Source organism: Hoplias malabaricus, chromosome 9 (genome assembly GCF_029633855.1).
Source record: "Hoplias malabaricus isolate fHopMal1 chromosome 9, fHopMal1.hap1, whole genome shotgun sequence".
Lineage (NCBI taxonomy): Eukaryota > Metazoa > Chordata > Actinopteri > Characiformes > Erythrinidae > Hoplias > Hoplias malabaricus.
In genome coordinates, this window is record NC_089808.1 from 29,871,313 (window position 1) to 29,896,187 (window position 24,875).

General features: G+C 45.4%; 1 protein-coding gene across 1 annotated transcript; it reads left to right on the forward strand.

Moving 5' to 3' along the window:
* Positions 1 to 24,827, forward strand: cyp26b1 (cytochrome P450, family 26, subfamily b, polypeptide 1). The gene is made up of 6 exons (XM_066680897.1): positions 1 to 796; positions 13,414 to 13,638; positions 19,054 to 19,329; positions 19,436 to 19,591; positions 21,446 to 21,727; positions 21,999 to 24,827. The coding sequence occupies exons 1-6, from the start codon at positions 593 to 595 to the stop codon at positions 22,389 to 22,391; spliced, it is 1,536 nt and encodes a 511-aa protein (XP_066536994.1). The 5' UTR covers positions 1 to 592; the 3' UTR covers positions 22,392 to 24,827.
* The last annotated feature ends 48 nt before the right edge of the window (positions 24,828 to 24,875 follow it).

Below are 24,875 nucleotides of genomic sequence, written 5' to 3' on the forward strand. Positions count from 1 at the left end.
GCGAAAGTGTGCAAGAAGCGAGAGCGAGAGTAAGCGAGTTTGTGTGTGTGTGTGAGCGAGAGAGAGACAGAGACAGAGTTGGAGCTTTCCTCGCGCTCCAAGCCTTCAGCATCTCCTCGCGCGCAGACGTCCCAGGATCAGGATTACTCCTCCACTCAGTCCAGCCTCCAGCAGCCGCTCCTGCTTCTCACTCTCTTTCTGGAGGAGCGAAGACCCAGCTCAGGACTTCTTCGTGTCCGTGTGTGTGTGTGTGTGTGTGTGTAACAGGTCAGGGATCAGAACAGGACTTTTTATATATTTAAACTTGATTTTTTTCTTTTATTATTATTATGATTTAAAAATGACCTCCCAAGGTCTGACCTCCACTTAGAGCCCCAGCTGCTCTCATTTCGAGCTTTAGGACGCTGTGATCATTATTAATAATCATAGGAATATTAGTATTTTATTGAATTCATCCAGTGGCACGCCTCTGCTTAGCAGTCCACAAGTCCACTACCTGTCCAGCAGAAGCCCCCTCTGCCCCTCACTCCTTGTCTCCCCCTTGACGCCCCCCTCCCACCTCCTCCCCTCTCACTCTCTCTCTTACCCCGCGATGCTCTTCCAAGGCTTCGACGTGCTCTCGGCGCTGGTCACTCTGGCCGCGTGCGTGCTGTCCGTGGCGCTGCTGCTCGCCGTGTCTCAACAGCTGTGGCAGCTGCGCTGGACAGCCACGCGTGACCGCAACTGCAAGCTGCCCATGCCCAAAGGCTCCATGGGCTTCCCAGTCATCGGAGAGACCTGCCACTGGATCCTGCAGGTAAGCCCGGCACACGCACACGCACGCACAATAATAACAGGACACGTGTCAGAATTGTTTCTCATGCTCTTTGCGTTGAGCGCAAAGTCTGCTCAGGCGCACGTGTCCATACAGCGCTGGACACGCGCGCAAACTAAGTATGTTTTCCCTTGGTGCAAAGTGTGGGCGCTGGAGATGCCTCTGCCGCACATCTCCACGGTCTCGAGGTCTTGAGTGTGATCCTCCGCAAAGGTCACGGTCTTTGAGGAGTGTGGTGCCGTCTCCCCGTGTCTGCGTGGGGAGTCCGAAAAGAGCGACTGGGTGACTGAGAGTGATTGGATGAGTGTGACTGATAGTGATTGGGCGACTGTGAGAGTGACTGGGTGACCGAGAGTGATTGGGCTACTGTGGGGGTGACTGGGTGAATATGAGAGTGACTGGGCGCTGTGCGTGTGACTGGGCGACTGTGAGAGCGACTGGGTGAATGTGAGAGTGACTGGGCGCTGTGCGAGTGACTGGGTGACTGTGAGAGCGACTGGGCGCTGTGCGAGTGACTGGGTGAATGTGAGAGTGACTGGGTGACTGTGAGAGTGACTGGGTGACTGTGAGAGCGACTGGGCGCTGTGCGAGTGACTGGGTGAATGTGAGAGTGACTGGGTGACTGTGAGAGTGACTGGGTGAGTGTGTGTTGTCTTGTAATGGACTGAAGTAATCTGTTTTTCTCCTGCCTTGTGGTCAATGATCCTGACTCTCTCCTGGATGAATAAATGAATGCATGAATGACACAAAGGGGTTAAATTGATGATAATGATAATGATAATCACAACTTTCAACACGTGCGCAAGGCGTTGATGTCAATATGTGCGCGGTCAGTGTGTGTGACTGCATATCTATCTATCTATCTATCTATCTATCTATCTATCTATCTATCTATCTATCTATAATGTGTGTGTGTGTGTGTGTATGTGTGCGCAAAGGACTGTATTACACAGGCACACACCGGCTTCTGGCACGCACCACGAGAGAGAGCTACTGTTGTCCCCGTGACGCGCGCTCTGTAACCCGGCTCGGTTGTAGTGGAAAAGCGTGCGCGAGTCCAAAGTAGGAGCGCGCGCGCGTGTGTGTGTGTGTGTGTGGGTCTCATTTAGACTTGGGGCGCCTGCCACGTCTGGTCACTTCACCTGGGTCTCCTTCACTAATGGTTACTTGGCTGAGGCTGCTGGAAAATCCGTGCGCGCGAGAGCACGCGCTTGCCACGGAACAGTCGCTTGAAATACGAACGCTTCTGGAGAGGTTTCTGCTTGAGAGCACGAGGGAGAGCTCCGTGCACGCGCCCCACTCATGTTGTTTAATGTATTGGAAATGGTTGCTACTGAATATATGGGAGTAATAGAATGTGTGCACGTGCGTGTGAGAGAAAGAGAGAGAATCTGGTCGTTTCTCGCGCTTCACTAGTTTCTCCAAACTTGACCCAGATCCAAGAGACTTTCCGTGCATTTGGCAACGCGCGCACCGGCCAACAGCCCTGAGTCAGGCTCGCGGTGATAGATTTAAATATCTGTGTGTACAACCACTGTGCTCGCTGCTGTTTTTGTTGTTGTTGTCTGAGGAGGGAACAGTCTGTTCCAGCAGCGCGCGCAGAGCTGAAGGGGTATGTCTGCTGGTGTGAGAGGAGATCCACAGAGTGGGCAGCGCTGGCCATAACTCTTGGGCTCTCTGTCCAGTCTGGGTCAGTTCCCCTCGTGCGCACTTATCTCATAGCGGGGCAGGTCTGAGCGCTTCTATAATGACCCTAATGTTTGAGTGAAGGGGACAGAATGGCCGTTCATTCACACGGCAACGAAAATGAACGTAACCTATGCGTGATAACGTGCAGTAACTCTGATTAACTTTGCGTAAACTCTGTAGAAACACACAGGATTATGCGTCTAGTCCACGGGGTCCGCGTATGTCTCCAGTGTTCTCTGTCTTGGTCGCGTGCGCGCGCTCTCATATCCTTCTGCTCCCTCTTCGTGACTCCCCTCGTGTAAAGTTCTTCCAGATGGTTTTTGGGACAGATCTTGCTCCGCGGATCACTCCGTTCTGAGGCGCGCGCTGCGCACTGGCACAGAAGACCCCTGTACAGTCTCTGAGCACACACACACACACACACACACACACACACACACACACATACACACACACACACACAGGGCGCGAGGCTCAACGAAATGTAATTCTCCCATCATTTGTCATTCTGCCAACAGCAATGTGTTATCTGACAATCTCTCTCTCTCTCTCTCCCTCTCTCTCTCTCTCTCTCCCTCCCTCTCTCTCTCTCAATTGAATCCCTGTCTCTCTCTCTCTGCCTATCTCTAGGTGCCTCTCTCTCTCCCTCTCTCTCTCTCTGCTGTATTTTGTACTACAGAACCTGTTTTCTGACAGTGTATTTACAGTTATTGGAAGTTTCACCACTGAACACATTTGTCTTTCACTGCATTTGTTTACTTTCAAAATACACACACACACACACACACACACACACACACACACACACATGACCCAGCGGCCAACGACGACGCCTTCTTCTTCAGACCCTTTTGCTATAAATGACAGACATGTCTGAAAGCCTACAGCCCCAGCTCTTCACCTCAGTCCTCTCCCTGGAGCCATGAGCGCCCCCAGAACTCGTAGAGAACATCGATGTCATGGTGTAAATGCCGGAGAATGGAGGAGTCTTTAGTACTCATTACTGACTGAATGGCCGTCTTAAGCCAATGAGTTTAATTGTATCACTGAGTGAATGGTGGGGAGCACAATCCGTTGCGCTGTGTGTGAGAGGCCTGCTGCCACGCTCTGTCCAGGGCACAGGTCACTCAGCGGGCACCAGCGAAGAGCTCTCTGTCTCTCTCCTCTCCTGCCCTTCCAGCTCTCAGCCCCCCCTGAGCCTTGACCCAGATCGCTTCTGTTGGGGGGGCACAAAGCCCTCTTCTAGGGGGCCATACTCTCACCCCTCTCCAGTTGGGAGGAAGGCCACAAGGCCTGGGCCCTGATCAGCATTCTTAATATGGGATCTCTCTCTCTCTCTCTCTCTCTCTCTCTCACACACACACACACACACACACACACACACACATACAGCATAAATCATAACTACCTTTTCTTTATATACAGTATTTACTTTAGAAGTTTAAATAATTAAAGGTACTATAGAGAAACATGAGCTTTCATTCAGAACCATTCAGATGTGAATGTAGTTCATTCTTTGGATAGCACCAAAGAATCTGGATAGCACCAACAAAAGTCGTGCTCTGCTGTATCTGGACCTTTCTGCTGACTTGGACAGATGGTCCCACGAAAGCCTTTTATTGCTGTAGAACATAGAGTATGAATTTCATGGTGGTTCCTCCTCATTGGAGGGGTTGAGGGAACCAGATGCTGCTCTTCTACGGCAAAGCTCCATGCCCTTTTTAGCACCATCAGCCTTTTTTTTTTCCTTTTTAGAATGGACCTGCTCTCCATCACTCCTTCACTTCTTCACTCACTCACTCGCTCACCAGCAGCCACTCTCGCTTCTCACTCAGTCAGCCATTCACTCTTTCACTCTCCCTCCTCCTCGGCTCATCCGGGATTAGCGGGCATGAAGCAGGATTGAATGGCAGCGCGGCAGCATGGCCCCTCTTTCACCCCTGGAACGCACCACCGACCCCTCAAACAGCCTCTTGTCTTTTCTGGAGAGGAGTGGAGAGAAAGAAGCTGGTGGCAAGGGGGCTTGGCAGTGGGAGCTGGAGGTGGGGACCGTGTGTGTGTGTGTGTGTGTGTGCAGTGAGAGAGCTGGAATAAAAGAGGGTCCCGGGGTGAGCACTCACAGCACACTGAACAACCCTAATCTCTCTCCACATACTGTTTCCAGGTCAAAGGGGAGCCCATTCTCCTTGGCCGGGCTTGTTCAGCCAGCTTTACTCTCCTTTCAGACCGCTGGTGGGTTCTGGCACTTCGCTCGGAGCTGAGCTGGGTGCCAGAACATTTGAGGGGATTCCTACCTGCTCTGCTTCACCCCTGCATCCAGCTCCACGTGCAGCCGCAGTGCACAGGGTATTCCCACCACAGCACAGGCAGAGGACACTCACTCAGGCAGTTCAGTCCGATATTTACAACAGATGATATCTTTTACTCCAAATACATCTTCAGTTCTGCAAAACGAACAAATGCGGTCTTGTTGTTCGTGGTCTTATCCAAGCGTATTCAACTGAATTTTCTCCCAGCAAAGGCCCAAACCTCAGGATTTGTGCTTTGTCTCATAGCAGTGTTTCACAATGCTGCTTTTGATTAATGCCACTCTTTCGGAACATAAGAGCGGCTGCAGGAAGAATAACCATAAACTGCTCCATGTGTTCATCTTTAAGAGTTTCCTGCATCAGCTTTCCTTATTGTTGAGCGGGCTACACTCTCCTCACGCTCACGTCCCTCTTGCTGCCTCCACACACACAGTGTAAACAATTGACTTGACTGGAAAATGAATCAAGAAGCTATTGTCGTATTAACAGGATTAGCTGCTGTTCTCTATCGCCATGACACTAACGCTTTATGAATGTTATTATTTATTCAAATTGTTCCCACATCTGGATAGAACCATCCCTCCACCCAGGTCAGGACTGAGGTCAGCCATTCGCAGAGGCCTGGTGTAAATGAACCTATTCCGATAGCCACCAAGAATTCTTTCGTCATTGTGTGACATGGGGCTGTGATCCTTAAAACCAGGTTCTGCTTCAGAAACTGAAATCTGGCAGAGTTCTAAAGCCCTGTCGTACTCAAAAACCAGGCCATAATCAGAACACCGTGGTTGGGATTGGCGCTGTTTACATGTGCAGTGCTTAAACAGTGTTTTGCAGCGAGAGAAGAGTTTGTGAAAATCACATTCTTAACACAAATAGCCAACATCGCCTTCATTTACATGACTTTTGTCTCTTGTAAAAATGAAAATACAGACTCTAAAGGCACAGACCCCCTGCCTCGTATGTCACGCTGTTTCCCAGTGTCACACTTTGTCCGGTTGGAACGTTATTTTTCACATAAACCTCCTGAATGTAATGAGGAATGTTTTAAAATATCACCTTCATTGAGGCTAAGTTTGGTGCCTTATTGAACTTTCCTAGTATTCATACCTTTATTCATGTCACATTCAGTGTGTAAAGGCTTTAGGACCCCATGCTTTCCCTTCACCCTTCACTCCGCCCTAGCACCCACTTTGGCAGCCGGGTGCAGGGGCTCTTTTTTTGGGAATGTTGGGGTGATGGATGGCAGAATAATGGGACCTCCACTTCTCCCTCCTTTATCCCCTTCCTCTAATCTCTCCTTCCCCATGGCCTGTCTTTCGCGCCCTCTCCTATAGCCCGGTGGAAAGTGTCCAATGTACACATCCTGAGAGATTCCAGCTGGCCACTGCAGTAAATGAACGTATTAGCTGTATTTATACTGAAGGTGCAGGTTAGCGTGGAGAGGTCCCCTCTGCACCGTTGTTACCTGCAGCACTAAATCAATAAACAGCACGGCCAAGCAGATACAGAGCCGTCCAAAGGCTCTCGCACATGCTGGGAGATGGAGGGAGGAGGGTCGGAGCTGCAGAGAGACAGAGAAAGAGAGAGAGAGAGTGCCAAAAAAATGCAGGGAGAGCCAGGGAGGTGGAGATGGATGGAGCCGACGTGAGTGCCAACCTAAACAGGGATTACGTTTTTCAAATCCTTCTGCTTTGTCTGTCATTCTTCTTTTCCTATGTGACCCTTTCTGTCCGTCCTTCTGCTTCTGGCAGTCTGCTACCAAAGGAACACATCGAAGGTGCTTGGAATAGCATTAAAAAAAAGCCCCACCCCCATCCGTTCGCTAAGCGCCCCGGTGCCTGGGTCACCCCCTCGCCGATCTGAATAAATATAATTAAAAGAGTTTTTGTGGTTGTAATAAAGGGGTCATTTGTATAACATTTCCACTGCCACACAAAGGCTACATTTATGGAGCGGGGAGGCTCGCCCGGTGTCCAATTTACACACAAGTTTGTGTTTTTAGTTTGTAGTTGAGGCTGCAGGACGTGTGTGAAAGGGAAGCAGTGGAAAAAAAAGCAGCCCCCTTTATTGCACCCCCTTGTAAAATATTGGATATACTCCTTTTTTGTAAAAGAAAGTATTGAGCGAGGGTTAACCTCTTCACCGCCGAAGCCAGGCCTGGCCAGCCGCGATGTGACGTCTGAGTGCAGTACAGATGTGTTTTGTGTTTTCAGCACAGGCGCACCTCCACACATCTGGTCCATGCTACTCCTTCAGTATCCAGGACTCCCGAGTCCAAAAGTCCATCTCTCTGTTTGTGCATCTATCCGTCTTATTCATCCCGCTTTCCAAACACGTTCCCCATCCGTTTATCAATCCGCCTGTTTCCTCGTTCCTCCTCCTCCTTCCCAAGACTGCTATCCCCCTCATTCCAGGGTTTTCTGGGCTTTCCACATAAATAAGCCTGACAGACTAAATACATGTGGGTTAAGAGCAGGAAACAAAAGAACAAAACCCCAACTCCACCATGAGATTCATTCTTTCTTTGCCCCGGAGCGTACCCACATCTTCCTCGTCCTCCGTGTGCTTCTCTGACCAAAGCCTTGCTCGCTCTCTCGGCTCTCTTGCGGTCACCGTGCTTTTTTGTTTCTGTGGTATCGGAGAACAAGCTGTGGTGCTGATGCAGCACTCTGGATGAATGTCCAGCATTTGGGCTTTGAGTGACAGCTGCTTGGACAGGGGAGGGTCATGTAAACAACACCCGTCCCCTCATATTCCTTTGATGGTCTACGACGACAGCTACAACTGCACGTTCATTGCTGCGCGCGTGCACAGGCAATGGGTCAAGTGTGTGTGTGTGTGTATGTATTTGGAGGAGTGTTTGTATGTGTGTGTGTGTGTGTGTGTGAGAGAGAGAGTAAGCTGCAGATTATTACCTCATTGCTTTTCCAGGGTGTGTGGCGCTTTCGTGCGTCAGTTGCCCTTTTGGGGTTTTCCTTTTTTTTTTCTTTTTTTTTTCTTCAGCTTTCTCTGCACGTCTGCGCCTCGGTGCCCTGCGAGAAGAGAAGGGGGCGGACATTTCTCACCTTCTGGCCAAATGTCATCTGTTCTGCCACACCCCGTCCAGCTTCCCTCCGCCTTTCGTCCAGCCCTGGCTCGGCTATTTCCAGCCCAGAGACTCAGACGCCTGTGAATTACACTGCAGCCAATGTCGCTTTGTCTCTGGCCATCACTCAGTCACTCTCTCTCTCTCTGCACTCAAGTGCTTGTTCCCATTTCACTTGACTAACTGGGCTTCGTGAGTGCTCATTTCACTTGCGGTTTCTCATTTGATTGACTCATGCTAAGCTCCATTAAGCTTAATTTTGTTGTACTTGTACAATGATCATTTACCAGCTCATTCTCCACTCCACAGATCAGTCTCCAAAGGAGCTGCTCGTTTCGTTAGCATCTGTCATTTGACACTATGTCTATGTGAAAAGACACAATACTGAACTGATTTATCTGTTAGTGCATTCAGACCGTAACAAACACATTGCTTTCAATACGAGCACTGGAAATCAGCTGTACACAACTGTGGTGATCTGTTGGAATGGCTGGTCTTGCAGAGTGAGTGCCCTTCACTACACAGACAGCAAAGACAGAAAAACCACCCTAGACTCCTCAGAGTCATTGGGCAATACCCCTAGCACTCTATTAGCCGCTCTGTAAGGGAACTGTGAGCTGCTCTGGGGACGTATCTGCCAAATACCGTAACAGTGTTCACTACTGTATCTAGAAGGTGGTTGCTTTCTGTTCCATTCCGTTCATACGTTGATTTCCCATCTCCCTCCAGTTGTCTCAGGTTCTTGCTCGATTCCCTAGTACCTCACCCACTGGCTTCTGTGACCTAGGTTCACTTTTAATTTGCTCTAAATATCTAACTGTCTAGTAATTGGAATAGCTTTTTGACTCGTGCTGTGTGGAAGTGAGTGTAGATTAGTGCTCTGCAGCATGCATTTCTGTGCCCAGGTACTTTACTGTTACATATGGAAGAGTCTGAGCAATGCTGAAGTTTTCTTTATGCATGTGTGTGTGGGAGAGCTCCCATGCTGTGTGTGTGTGAAAGACGCCCTTGTCCCTGGCCTGTCGTTCTGCCCCAAAAACGGCTCCTTTCTCGCGCAGTGTACAGCCCCACTGCTGAGAGGAGAGCAGGAAGGGACGAGCGTGTGCGCACACACACACACACACACACAGACACACACTCACACACACACACACACACACACTCACACAAACTTAACAGTGGGTGTTATGGTGGGATTTAGGTGTCAGCATAGAGCTAAACTGCATTCCAGAGGGGAAAAAAATGTACACGCAAACACAACTCTTGCAATGTGGTGAAAGATGCTACATTCATTTCTACACATGGATTTGGATGTATGTGTATGTGTGTTTAAGTGTGTTTTTATAAGTGTGTGTGCGTGAGTGAGCTACTGTTACCCCTTGCCCTCACACTCACTTGATATGTTAACTCCTCACATTAACTGTACACTGAGTGTTAGCTGACTGTTGACCATCTAACCTCTACTGCACACACATACACACACACACACACACTCACACACAAATACCCCTGTGCCCCTGTACACTTTCCACCATTTACACACCTAGTCTGGCTAAATCCTGTCTTGCCATGTGTGTGTGGGGCACCCAGCCAGAGTTCCCAAAGGGTAAAACATCAGCCACACTGTTTAACTACTGAATTCTAGAGATATCAGTTTCAGTGTTTATGCTATTTAAATGGAATTGCATAATTACATTGCTCTTACCAAGCAACTACATGGCATTTGTATAATTACATAAAAAAGTCTGTCAACATTATGCATCAACGGGTAAAGCTCTATTCTAGTCTTAGGATTTTCTGTAGATCTTTTTTAAATGGTTACCAACCCCAAAAACAAAAGTAGAAGAAGTAGCCAATACTGGACCCACAAACGTTAGAGAAGTGTAAACCCAGACAAACACATCTTATAACCCTGTTGTGAAGTGTGATCTGATAGCCCATAGTGTTATTTCCTTTTATTTCACAGTAGCTGGTCACCGGGGGCAGGGTGGTGGGGGGGTCACTGAGTTAAAGCTTGCTTGTAGATTCTCAAGAGAGTGAGGCTAAGTGCAGAGGTGAAGGAAAAGAAGTGTAAAAGTCACGGCTAAGTTGAGGCTAAGGAAAGTTCAAATGTGAGGTAGAGAGGGTGCAGCTAAAAGTGGAAAAGACTGAACAGGGGAAGGGAAAATGGCTGAATCAGAAAAGTAAACCCACAAACATTGGAGATGAAGTAAACTAAATGAAAAGAATCTTTAAACAACTTGAGGAACTGGGAGATTATAGCTTCTTCATTAATGTTCTCTTCATATTTAAGATCATCACCTGAGAGAGATCAGACGGAATGAATACAACTGCTTTCACAAAGTGAGGGTAATGCAGTGTACATTAGTTAGACCAGATCTCTTCCTGATTTTTACCACAACAAGTTTATTTGAGCATTAGCCTCTAATTGAGCAAACTGATCATGTCTTCCTGCTGCTTCCCCCTTTCAGGCAACAACTAAGACTCCCAGTTCAGGCTGGAAAAATTCACACTGGAACATGTCCAGTTCAGACAGAAACCTGCAATGAGATGCAATCTGCAAATTCAGATCAGAAGCGTCTACAGTTTCAAATGGAAACATGCTAAATCACAATGTAAACAGAGACTGAGAGGAAAAAAATAAACCAAATGGAAAAATATAATATTTTACCTGGGCACACGCAAACCTCTCCTTTTTAATGTTGTGACATGCATCTGACATGTTTTTGAACATATCATTAGTGTGGTCACATATTTAAGGCTTTAGACCCACACACACACACACACACACACACGGCACCAGTGTGGCGAGGAGGAGTGTATTCAGGCCTGCCCTCTCAAACAGCCAAACAAACAGGAAAAAAGCCCTCCATGCAGCTAAAATTATCCCCCAAAAGAAGCGTCTGTGTGCTGGAGCTTGTGTAGCATGCTATGAGAAACAGGTCACAAATCTTGGCCTAGGGATGGAGGAGGGGGCACAGGGAGCAAACAGCTTCGAGTAAGCTTCCTGCTGTGGGATCAGAGTGTGTGTGTCTGTGAGGCTGCGAGGTTACAGTGGGTCTTTATGTGCATTGCAGAGGTCCCAAGGGCTGCAGTCAATTACTGCGCATTACATAGGGCAACATACTTGACTACTTAGAGCTCTGCCATAGACCCTTATTTCATAGGTCTGTTAGATACAGCTCAACATGGCTCTCCGGAGTATGGAAGTGTTTTCATGGGTATTGAAAGCCTGTATGAACATGCATACCTATGCTGCATTGGATTAAAGAGAGGTTGTGGATGTGTAACACACTTAAATCACTTACTTAAACCCATTTTAAAATACAATACAAATAATTCATATATTTATAATATCAATGTTATAAATAAATACGGAATATGTTAAAGAATAATATGCAAAAATCCTGTTTGTCCACCAGCAAATCTACAGTCTTAGCCACTTAAACCCAGAGTGCGTGCAGGGCTCAGCTCTGCTTCACGTCACAGTAGTTGTCTGAGAAAGACTTAATGGTGCTGCGATTATTCCCCTCCGGCCACACCCCTACACCAATCATTAGCCATTATGCTCTGATTAGGCAGCACCATTCTAGCCTGGCTGGTCCAGGGCCATGAGGCTCTTCTCTGTTTAACCTTCTGTGTGAGCTCTGTTGCTCAATATCTCTGGTTCATACACCTCCACACCTTCGTTCCTTCTGTCTCTATCGTCTCATTAGCAGAAAGCTGCTTCGTTTGAATGGCATTGTATGACTGGACCAATAGAAATGCTCCAAAATGACTTGGAATACAATCTTTTAACATTCACCTCTATTCAAAGTTAAGAAGGTTTTTTAGCTCTTAAAATGACTCTTTTTGAGATATGTGTTTTTAATTGGACAGCAAAGATTTGCAGAATGCACACATGGGCCCTTGGTCTTTAACCCCTTTAAATCTGACATATTACATCTGTTGTAGTGGACCTAATAATTCCTTCCTGTTTCTGGTCAACTTTTAAGTAAGTTATTGTTAAGTTAAGTAAGTCCATTCAAAGACAAAAAGCTTATTGTCTTATAATCGTGTCTTCAAAGTCAGGTGGAGGGCTTGTCTGTTGTCAGGATTCTTGGTTGAACTTGGTTTAAAATTAGCACATATATGATGAAAAGGAGCAACTTGTGTAATCTGCATATTAGTACTACATTGATTTAAAGTTTACAGAACATCATGGTTACAATTCCAGACATAACAGACCTCTCTGTGGGAACAGGAAACACCACCTCTTTTATCTTCTCATGAAATGCTAGTTTATGTCTCCCATGATACCAGGGGCTAGCTTAGAGCCTCTTGCTAACCACCAACACTAACCCACTTACAGGGAATGCCACTAGCTAGACCTTTGCACTTTTGCTAAACACAAACAAATGAGTGGGTTAATCCTTGGTGGCTAACACCATTTCCTCTAAATGGCCATTAATGCTAACACCTCCTTCATACTGTAATATCCCACAGACTACACCAAAAGCCCTGTAGCTTACTGTAAGAAGGTCAGGCTGGGGTCTACAGACAATGTTCATTCACTGCATTAACCAATCTTACTCTGTCTGAGAACTACAGAATACACTAAAGCAACACTATGTAGTGTTAAATTACAACTTTCAAATAATTGTGCTGCTTCACTGAATTGTAGCAGGGAGAATAGAGCCTGTGTTCAGCACTGTAGAAACTGCACTATGTAATTTTGGAGCATGGTAGGGCCCCCACCCCACACCCCAAGATATCTGGACAGTGCTGTAAATATGAATTACACTCTGCAACTGTAGGGGGATCCCAGGGGCGAACCATTCTGTGGATAATGTTTGCAGATATCTGCTCCCAGAGTCAAGACTGGGAGTCAATTTAAAATTTTTAGAATTTGTGTGATATGTTTAACGAAACAACCAATCAGAATGGCAAAAGCAGAGCACATGATCAAATCAAGAGACTATCAGTGGGGGCAGCACAGTGCCACTGCTGGTGGTGTCATTTACACACAGCTCCAGGATCCATCCAGGGTTCAATCCCCACCGGAGGTGACTGTCTGTGAGGAGTCTAATGTGTTCTCCCTGTGTCTGAGTGGGTTTCCGTCTGATGCTACTAATACTCCCACAGTCCAAAACACATGCTGGAAGGTGTCCACAGGTGTGAGTGAATGAGTGAGTGTGTGATGCTGTGATGGACAGGCATCCAGTGTGGTAGTTCCAAACCAACCACGCCCCAGAAAGGGATGAAGCGTTTACAAAAAAATAATGAATAAAATAATAATTTCAGTCAACACATCATAAACTAGAAACAGCCTCTCAGCTCATCAGCTATAGTGTCACTGAGCAGTATTAAATGGTCAAACCGTAAAGTTTTATTTGCATTAATGTCCATTATATTTCAAGCACCTCACAACTATATCTCTGCACAGATTTCTTTGCATTCATGAAGCAGCAGCATGTTGATCATGTCTTTTCTTGCTTTCTTCCCCTCTGTTCCCTCTCCCTCTCTCCTTGGTAAAGGGTGCTGGGTTCCATGCCTCTCGGAGGCAGAAGTATGGCAACGTGTTTAAGACCCACCTGCTGGGCCGGCCACTGATCAGAGTTACAGGAGCAGAGAACGTTCGCAAAGTGCTGATGGGGGAACACAACCTGGTCACAGTGGACTGGCCTCAGAGCACCAGCACTCTACTGGGTCCCAATAGCCTCGCCAACTCCATCGGAGACATTCATCGCAAGAGGAGGAAGGTACGATTATCCGGACCATTCACACAAACAAACACACACATGGGATGTAAGGACAAGGCCAACTTCCTTAGCTGAATGCCATCAAATTCTCACTCAGATGTTTTAGTATCTAGTAGGATTTCTGCAGGAGTAGAAGCTGTTACCTCTGGGGAACAAACAGCTTATTTCTACCCTTCATTTCAGAAGAAATGCTGGACATATGGTGTATTTATATTATACATATTCAGTAATAGGGGGGCACGGTGCAGCAGCAGGTAGTGTCGCAGTCACACAGCTCCAGGGACCTGTAGGTTGTGGGTTCAAGTCCCGCTCCTGGTGACTGTCTGTGGGGAGTTTGGTGTGTTCTCCCTGTGTCTGCGTGGGTTTCCTCCGGGTGCTCCAGTTTCCTCCCACGGTCCAAAAACACATGTTGGCAGGTGAATTGGTGACTTAAAATGTGCACATAGGTGTGAGTGAGTGTGTGAGAGTGTGTCGCCCTGTGAAGGACTGGTGCCCCGTCCAGGGTGTGTTTCTGCCTTACGCCCAGTGATTCCAGGTAGGCTCCGGACCCACCGCCACCCTGAACTTGATAAGCGGTTACAGACTATTAATGAATATTCAGTAATTGCACACACACACACACACACACACACACAAACCTGTGGACTCAGTTCTAAAGATATTGAATATAGCTTTAACAATAAAGCAACTTTGAATTTGAGTGAGAGAGAGAGAGACATAGAGATAAAGTCTGAGAGCGAGAGAGAGAGCACTGTGAGAAAGAAGGCACAGACAGGGACCTCTAGAACAGGGACTGAAAGAAGAAGCGAGAGATAGAAGGTCAGATGGAGACAGAGAAGTACACACCATTCTCTCGCTCTTGTCCCTCTTTGATTTGGGGGCAGATATCCGCGCTCTCTTTTCTTTGCCTTTGCAGTCGCTCCATAACAGCCTCCAATCATGGATCTAGCAGAATATTATAAATCCTTCATCCTCCGCTCTGGTGCTATTGTCCAGGGCCAGAATGCCCCTTTTTGTGCATCTGGTCCCATCCAGACCCATAAGGGATCAGGTTTCCCCCCCACACACACACACCTGTCTCATTGAGGGGTCAGAGGGGTGTAATCAGTCTGTTTAATCCTGCAGGCCCAGGGCCTCACGCGAGCCCCACTAATGACCACTAATTAGTCAGCCGCCTCAGACACACAAAGACGGCCTTATCCCCCCACAGGCCTGCGGCAGGGTGGACCCCCGCTGCCCACTTCACACGGCCTGTGGTGTCATACTCTGCTAAGTTAGGGCATACATCGTCTATCTGCATGTTTACACAGAGTACTGGTTTATCAGGAACATGGAGCTACTTGCACTTACTGGCCAGTTTATCATGTACACCTACTGTAGAGGTGCACTTTGTAGGTATATAATTACTGACTGTGGAACATCTGCTGTGTACAATTCCTTGTAGAATACACCGCCTTTCCCAAAATATCTGGTCAGCAATCGTCTTGCTGTCCATTTTCCATTAGTATAATAGCATATAACAGTAAGTACAAGGTAGATGCTAGTGCTATTATTCTAAATTCCCACTTCAGCTCTCAAATTGGCCCAAATTTGACGTGTAGGGGTTCCCCAAGGCTTAAAAACAAGGCCCTTTTTTCTGTTTCTTTTTGAAAACTTGAAAACTCCACTGTGAATAAAATCCCCTGATATTGTTATGCATCCTTTCTGCACAGTCTAGTGATGAACAAATTCCTCACGTTCATCTCCGCCTTATCACCGCTGAGTGACCCGGCCCATGATGGAAACTTTCCCCTCAGCACACGCAGAGGTTGTTCTGGGATTTTGCAGCGATAAGACTCAGCCCTTGAGCTCTGGAGACTAATCCATCACTAAAGCTACATGAGGAGGCCCGTGTGCTGCCTCGGGGCCCTGAACACTAAAACAACATTCACAACAATAACACAAACAGAGGCTGGGGTGAGACCCCAATCCCTCCAGCACTCCTAAGCCTTCTGGGATCTCTGGCCCCAGAAATGACCTGGATGGAGGAGAGGCCGTGTGCCACCTCATGTGATGGACGCTGAGCTCTGTGAGGCCTGTGTTTAAGACTCAGTGCTGGCTCAGCCTCCTGTATGAGTTTCAGTTTCCTGGAAATCCCTTAAATAAGGATTGTGCTCTTTAAAAATAGTCTCCTGAACGTTTTTTGGCTGGGATGCTAGCTTCGGAAAGCCCTTTAGTTGTTCTTCAGACTCGAAGAAAATAATTCATCACATGCGTATTTAATTCATAAAACCAGTTTAAAGAGCCACCCACTGAAAAGTTCTTTTGGGAACCGAAGGTTGTTCTTCTATGGCATCGGTTCAAGGAACCAGTTCTGATAGCTTTATTTTTAGAGGGTGGTTAGGACTGGGTGATGATGATTTGGAGGTACAGCTCTGCAATGTTCTAAAGATGGTCTTTAAATTGACCTTTTACAGTTTTTTACTGTGTTTATGTCTCACTGTCGCCGTCTGTCTCGCTCTGCTGCTCTCTCTCGGCAGTGCTCGTCTGGACCTCAAGCTCCTCCACCTGTTTTCGTTGTTCTTTTGGCACACATTTTAGCCCAGCATGCCAGAGTGTTCTCTTCTCCGCTAAGCAGAAGCAGGTAGAGAGAGGGACGGAGTTGGAGATCACACTGAGGGAGCTGCTGGAGAAGGTTAAGAGGTTACGCCCCAGAGGACTATCCCCATTGTTAATGGCATTTTCCAACTGGTCCTTCTCCAATTCACAGTAACGTCCATCTAGGTGACCTCTGAAAGACCCAAATGCTTTTTTTCCTCCTTTACTCCACAGAGCGATATATGAGTTTTCTACTCTGAATGGTTCAGCAACTGCTGCAGTTTCTAAAGTATCCAGTAGAGGGCACAGTCCTTTAATTCTAGAGCTCACCTGCTTCCCGGCAGCTTTTGGCCTGTGAATAAGGGATTGTGTTAGAGAGAGAGAGAGAGAGAGAGAGAGAAGAAAGAATGAAGAAAGAAACCTTTACATTCTGCTCAAACCAGCAGCTTCGAGCTGCTTCATATAATTTAAGGCATATGGAAATTATTAAGGCCGGGGGAGTTTCAGAAGGTCTATGTGAAAGCATGTATGTGAACGGTGGAGCCCAAGGAAGACAGAGAAGTAGCTGAAGAGTATTTTCTTCAGTAATATATGGAGTTTCCCTGGATGATGTGGCCTGGCGTTGGCTGTATGTGACTGACGTCTCTGCAGCAGACTGCAGACACTGTACTCTCCACGAGGGAAAACAAAAGCCCTGGAGCACACTGCTGCTGACCCATACATGAATAAGCATGGAATGTGCTATTGTATTGCAATGAATCACATATGTGTGCTCTTTAGTGAACGGCCTATGGCTCAACAGGAGCTAATGGAAGTCTGGACACAACACACACACATATAAACATACACTGATCTTTTTAGAAGAGTTAGCTAAGATGAATGACCTTCATTTATCACTTTCTTTTAGAACAAACAGTGAGAGGCGTTTAAATAACAATAGAGATAAGAAGCTCAACATCGACAGAGTAATGGATGTGGGGACGGAAGTTGACTCTTGATGTTTCTAGCTTCATGTGCAATCATTTTCAAGAGAGAAAGTGAAACTACGGACCCTTAGAGTTAAAGTTTTAAAAGCTTCAGAACATTGGTCTCTCAGGTTTCACTGCTGTTGGAATGTGTGTTCACAACAGAGAGAGAGAGAGAGACCATGAGACCATGATTTACAGAGTGAATAGAGGGGATTAAATGGGGGAAGGGGAGAGAAATGCAGTGATGGGCCGAGACAGTTAGAGAAAGTGAGACGGAGGGAGGACCCCTGAGTTTTTGTCACTGGCCACGCCTCCATCATCTTTACAGCGCTGGAAAAGTGGTGCACAGCCAAGGTATTTGGGGTGAGATGGCATATAAAACGTGCTATTGTTAGTCAGCGGAGCTAGAGTTTTTAAGGGGGAACATGGATGTTATTTCACCAAACAAACCTGCGCGACTGAGGCACATTAGAAATGCACTGCTGTGGCCAGGAAAATCTTACCTTCCCTGCTCACTCTCTCTCTGCTGATGGAGAAGGAAACTCACTCTGTCCAGCTCCGCTATAATGCGGGGACGAAGAGGTCGGGGGAGGGGTGATTAAAATAGTGGAGACCTGTGAATTAATGAGAATGTTCCATGTTCCCTTCTCAAAGGAAAATAAACCTGGACTATAGCTGCTGACTTGTGGCGTCGGGATAATATTTAGATGACATTTCTGTCCGTTTTTCTGTTGAGCGTAGCATAGCCGTGCTTGGTCTCGGTTTCAGAGGTCAGCGGAATTGTGGAATTGTGGGAGGTGTAGTTTTTGGTTCTTGAAAATGCATTTCACACACCTGTGTCAAAAAGCATGCCCAGGGTACTTTCAGGGTCCTTCATATATCAAAATGCCTTTATTTTTGTTATTTCAAACTCGTGGAGCGTACTTAATGCAGAGCAGGACTGAAATGCTGGCGGCTTTAGGTTTCTTTGCGGAGGTGTGTTTATAGTTTAAAGAACTGCCAGTCAAGGTCTGAGATTTGGAGAGGTACACCAACCGCATGCCTCTCTATGCCAAGACCTACCTACACACTCGAGTTCCCCACACTGAGACCTATGTGCCCATGAGCTTTGCTGAGTCACACAGGCACATACCCTTACACCTTCTATTCAGTTAGCAAAGCAAATGCCTTTGTTTAATGCACATGGATATCATCACTGTCCCCTTCCTATTCATTTCATATGAATTTAAATTGTAATATCCATGCCGGATACCCTGTCTCTTTTATAATATTTTCATCCTTTATGTTTCAATTTCCCAGTTAGGTGTCAATTTCAACATGGTTTCATTTATTTGTTTTGCTCAAACAAAACTACTCCTGCTCACTAAAGGCGCTTTTCCTATGCATTGTCCCTCCTCTACTTGGCTCTGTTGCTTTTCCATTAGGCAAATCTGGTACCTGCAGCCTGGAAGCAAGTCCTTTTTTATTACCTGCTCTGTGCTGGTTCCAACGCTAACCCTATCTGAGTAGGGACTAAAATGTAAGATGTAAACCTTGACCTTGAAAACCATAGCGCTTACGGAGAGATTTGTCAATCACTAAGAACTGCAGATGTCCATTTGTTCTCATCTGATTAAATAAATTATTATAGTGGAAAACGGACCAGGCACCAAGACAATCGAGTGGAGTAGTGTAGGTACTATACAGTGGAAAAGTAGCATAACTGCTGAGTTAAGGGCAGAAAAATAAAAGACTAAGCTGGACTCATGCCTCCAGAACTGGAGTCATGACCCTTGACCTGAATGTACAACAGCAATAATGTATATCTTGCAATGTGAAAGACTCCTTGTATTCGAAGCTGAAACTGAATCAGCCTTTCCTTCCTGCTCAGATTTTTGCCAAGGTCTTCAGCCACGAGGCTCTGGAGAGCTACTTGCCCAAGATTCAGCAGGTGATCCAGGAGACCCTGAGGGTGTGGAGCTCCAACCCAGAACCCATCAATGTGTATCGAGAGTCCCAGCGCATGTCCTTCCATATGGCCATCCGCGTGCTACTTGGATTCCGTGTTTCGGATGAGGAGATGCGCTTTCTTTTTAACACCTTCCAGGAGTTTGTGGACAATGTTTTCTCATTGCCCATTGACCTGCCCTTCAGCGGCTATAGAAAGGTAAGAGGCCACAGAAGCCAGCTTAATCCAAATTTATTCTTTATACTTTCCCTCCAAAGACCTTCATTCAGCCATAGTAATGCTGTAAATATTGATGTCTGTATAGGGCATTCGGGCAAGGGATGCTCTTCAGAAAGCCATCGAAAAGGCAATCAGGGACAAACCACTGTGTACGCAAGGGAAGGACTACACTGATGCTCTGGATGTGCTTCAGTCAAGCGCCAAGGAGAATGGGACAGAGCTCAGCATGCAGGAGCTAAAGGTTGGTCCTGCTTCTTATTAATCCCTCTGTTGAGATGGAGCACACAGTGCCCAAACACAGAGCTTTATTTGAAGTGCATTGTTTGGTTCCCCTCCTCTGGGGCCAGAATGTGTGACTATGCATAAAGAAGCCAGGATTGGGGCCACAGTCTAAGTCGTTGAATAGAAATTGGCAGATTTGAAGATTAGCCGACCTTAATTCAATCTCTCTGATCTCTGTGATTCACACAATTGTTCGACACAAAGGCATCTAGTGCTTTCCACACAGGGGTTTTCACTTTGTTTCTGAGCGGGTTCTCTTTTCTGGACAGACACTCTGCTCCCGTGTTCAGACAGCAGCAGACGGGTGGCTCCCTCATGCCTGTCGGCACCGGCTCACTAACATGCCATTAAAACAAACCAAAGCTAAAACCTGACCTCTGCAAGACGACTGCCAAGCCTCAGAGTGAAAGAGGGAGCCCCCATTCTCGTTCACAAAAACCATAGAAGGCTGTTCAAAGCTTATAACTAGGGCTCTCTAAGTGCAGTGAGATACTCAATAACCTTTATTTGTCACCCTTGCCTCCTGAATTTTGTATCTGCATCATATTTACCTAGCAAGAGTGTTCACTTGTTGAAGGACATGTGAGGCGTGTGTCATGAGTAAAAATGCAAAATTTACATACCCTCATACCTAAATACTGAGTTAGAACCAATTGCCACCATACCAATTTGGAAGCTTTGGAAACATAAACAAATAGTGTTGAGTCAAGCTTAATATCTCCACTACAAGTCAACATTAATTACTAAACTCCAGCTAACATGAAATACCTAGTATTTACTTTCAGCGTACAATTCAAATTGCATATTGCTAGCTGGAAGTGTGTATTTGGTGTGATTGATGGGGCAGTCTCTCACTGCCAGACTCTCTAGGGAGTGTCTGGTGCCTTTCAGCACTTAATGTAGCCAAGATTGAAGTCTGACTGACACTCACAGTGACCAGTCACACGCCTGCTGTTTTGAAGGATAGTCTCAGCCACAGATGCTCCAACATGAGGCATTACAAAACAATTCATGGAAGTGTATTTACCCAGAATTCATTGGGCATGATATTGAACGTGTAAACAGGTTGACACTAAGACTATTGATGGAGGACCATGTCCCTATATCATTGTGGTCAAAATCAAGGTGATATCTTTGGATACATCACTGCCTGAAGTTTACGGTCCTGTCAAAGTCTAGCTATGGATTAATTCAAGGATACAAGGACCCATTCGCAAACCTAATATGGAATCTTTTGGTACGTTTCCACCAACATGAATTGATTCGCAAATCAGAAAAATCAATTCCAAGCTGAAACCAAATAAGAGTTCTTCAGCTTAAACTGAGCTGACATCCAAGGGCATGTCCAGGTAAGAAAGCTATAGAAAGAGCACGGAGCCTCAAATAAAGTGTCATAGTTCAGTGGAGCTAGTCATTTACAGCATGTTACGTAAATAAGTAAATAAATAAAAGGAAATAAAACAGAAAAAAGTGCTCCATTTGTTTCCTAGGGCTGTAGTCAATGCGACATGAGGTGCATTGACTACTTTCCTCCACTGTTTACAAGCTCGGAACAGCTTGGAAGCTAGGACAGCTTGGAACTCAATCAGCATTTAAATAGGTGTATCATATATCATAGACAACACTGTAAACAATGGATCAACCACGCCGCTGTCCTTGAGGAAGGGTTTTGAAAGAAAGTCTGGAATTGCCAGACGGAAATCAGTTGTATTTGGGTTCAGTGAGAGATTATGTAAAGGTTATAATCCAATTGAATTTGTCTCCTATGGTCATTGTTTGTATGTTGAGTTTATATTTCTTCTCCTCTCTGTAGGAGTCCACTATCGAGCTGATCTTTGCTGCCTTTGCCACCACGGCCAGTGCAAGCACCTCCCTGGTCATGCAGTTGTTGCAGCATCCTGCAGTTCTGGAGAAGATGCGTGAGGAGCTGCGAAGCTGTGGTCTGCTGCATGACGGCTGCTTGTGCCAGGGAGAGCTTCGACTGGACAGCATTTACAACCTCAAGTACCTGGACTGTGTCATCAAAGAAGTCCTGCGCCTTTACGCCCCTGTGTCTGGAGGCTACCGCACCGCCATGCAGACTTTTGAGTTAGACGTAAGTGGCAGGCTTAAGCATGCATCACAATTTCCCTTTCCCACAAATGTAATCAGATTACAAAGACTGGTTTTGTATTTGAAGTTGTTTAGTTTTGCGCTGGGGTATTGTGATGCTAGTGTAAGCTATCATCACACATGCCTTAAATTGTATGATTGTTCATCCACAAATCAGCTCCATTTGCTTGTATGAATGTAGACATTTTCACTCACTATGGTTTCTCCTCTGTTTCTTTTTTCCCCCCTCCTATCATCACTTATTCCTCATACAGGGTGTGCAGATTCCCAAAGGCTGGAGTGTCATGTACAGCATCCGTGATACTCACGACACCTCAGCTGTTTTTAAAGATGTCCAAGCTTTTGACCCTGACCGCTTCAGTCCAGAGCGTAGTGAGGACCGCGAGGGCCGCTTCCACTACCTGCCCTTTGGCGGTGGTGTCCGGTCTTGCCTGGGCAAGCAGCTAGCCACTCTCTTTCTGAAGCTGCTGGCTGTGGAGCTGGCTGGGGGCAGCCGATTCGAGCTGGCCAGCCGGACGTTCCCACGCCTGGTCTCCGTGCCTGTGGTCCACCCCACTGACGGCCTCCGCGTCAAGTTCTTCGGCCTGGACTCCAACCAGAACCAGATCATGGCCAAGTCGGACGAGATACTGGGTGCCACAGTGTGATTGGTTGGTGGAGTTGGCAGGGAAAAGGAGTAAGTGGATGAGAGAAGTGGGCGGAGCCTTTTGACAGTTACTGTTGAAATATTTGCCTTTTCACATGGCAAACCATCAGTCGAGAGAGACTCTCTTCTTTGTAATTTCAAGATGTCATTTTCATCTGCCAAAAATGTACAGTCTAACTCTTTTTCTAAAAAAAAAAAAAAGAAAATGTAATAAAATACACAAAAACATCAACGGAAAAAAACAAACAAACAAACTAAAAATAAGGCTACATCATTAAGAGATAATATGGGAGTGCACAAGATGAAAGAAGCTGTTTCCGAATGTTCGTCGGAGGCCTAGAAAGTTCTAAAGGAAAGAAGGTTAGTCATACTATTTGTGCCTAGCTTAGCAGATGTCACAGGGTATGTGGCCAAATGTGTAATCACAGTAAAGTGGCCAAATCTGAGCAAGGACAGGAAGTGTCAATGTTATTACGGCCTGAAATGAGGTTCAGTACAGCGGTGTTTTTCAGGGTTATTATGCATGTGTGTGTGTGTGTGTGTGTTATTTGTTTGTGTGTGTTAGGGATGTTTAGGTTTTCATTCAGGCATTTAGGAGTGTAGGAAACAGTGTAAGCTAGAAAGAATGAAAGGAGGATGGATTTACTCAGGTGTGTATGTAGTATAGAAGGACCTTACAGACTAACCTAATTCTATGTTCTATCTGTACCTGCACATAAAAGACTATTCTTTATCATATTATTCTTTTAAGAAGTTTGAGTGTGAGTGAATGAGACGTGTGTGTATATAATATATGTCTGTGTGAGAGACTTGAATACGTGAAAATACTCAACCTGTGCTTTTTATTTTATTTTTATTTTTTTAATGATATCTGTGTGTCAGGTTTTGGAAACCTCTGAAGTTGTGTCAGCATTCTGTTATGCCCTTTTTGAAAAATGCACATGTCTTGTACTGTGGCAAACTAAAGTGTTTAAAAGCAACACATGTATTCATGCATATGTTTCCATCATCAACAGGTCATATGAGTAATGTGATTGGTATAGAATCAAAATCTGAATATTGCTATTATGTAAACGAATGCATGCTACACTGATATCATAACGTCAGTATGAAACTTTCCTGCATATATGTTGCTTTGATCATTATATGACCTTTTTTTTAAACATAGGATGCTGTACCAACAAGATATAGCATTAGGCCACCTGCAGAATGTCAAATGACTTCAGATGTGTATTCAGTGTGTGCGTATGTATGTGTGTGTGTGTGTATGGGTATAAATCAGCAAAAGACTCGCAAATCAAGCTATTCTGGGAAGGAGAAAGTCATTCATAATGCAGTGTGTATCCTGATGAACTGAATAAGAGACAGGGAGATGACATCACTACAGGAGGCAGAGGTTGTTGGTCACTATATTTGCTGCTTGAGAGCTGATTTGGTTTCGTTCTGACGGAGCAGAACACTATCTGCCCTCTGATGACGATGATGATTTTTTCCCTGCTGCTCCACTTTGCAACATTATAATGCGAATAAAAAAAAGGTCAATGAAGGGAGATGATGACACACTCGCTAATCATCAGCCAGTCTCTATCTCCCTATCTTTATAACTTTCTCTCTTTTTTTTGTGAACTTTTCGATGCCACTTCACAGGAACTGTTTATGTGAGTGACTTGCAGTGGGATTTAAAATGAGGCACTAGGACCTTGGGTGGAAAACTCTGTGGAGGACCTCTATCACTTCTACCACACATCATGCGAAGGACTTCTGTTTTGATAAACCATGCCACTGATTTCAATTAAAAATTCAATTACTAATAAATGGATGTTGAATTACAGTCTGCTGCTTCCAGTGTAACGCTCTCTAACAGAAAGTAGATTGCTAGAGTAGTGCGCAAGTTCTAAGCAATTGATGATTGTTTGAGCAAAGAGGGCTTGGGACATACACTCCTTTTAGAAAGCCATGGGTAACGCCTTTTTGCATTGTCTAATACCCTAATATTATTCCTATTAATATTATTGTAATAAATATTATTTGAAGTGCTATTTTTGTTATATTTCAGAATAGAGTTCTAGTATAAATAAAGTCTGTTGGTAAATATTGTTATATTTAGAATATGAATGGCAGTTATATTGTAAAACAGTGTTTAAATGTTAATATGGTTTTATGTTATTGTAATTATTCTGTTATCAATATTATCATTGCATTTAGTTAATATTAATAAACACAGAAGCACTTGTGAGGTATGTTTATATTAAGTGCCATGCGACTACATGTTCTATTCTTTGTTGATTGTTGAGTTTGTCTGTACATAATTTTATTTCTTTTTACAAATCCACATTTTACTTAGTTTAAATATGAATGTTTTTCCTCTTTTCCTTTTTTTTGTTACAATGATTCTTAAATGTACTTGGCAATTTTATAAAACCCTGTAATAAACTATAATGTGAAAAGCCATTATTTGAGCATCTGACTCATTTTGTTTAGTAAG

Excerpts from the sequence above, each read along its gene's own strand:
- cyp26b1 (XM_066680897.1), top strand. The coding sequence starts at position 593 with ATGCTCTTCCAAGGCTTCGACGTGCTCTCGGCGCTGGTCACTCTGGCC. Across the intron at positions 19,592-21,445 it reads TCAGCATGCAGGAGCTAAAG|GAGTCCACTATCGAGCTGAT; the intron begins GTTGGTCCTGCT and ends TCCTCTCTGTAG. Across the intron at positions 21,728-21,998 it reads TGCAGACTTTTGAGTTAGAC|GGTGTGCAGATTCCCAAAGG; the intron begins GTAAGTGGCAGG and ends TTCCTCATACAG.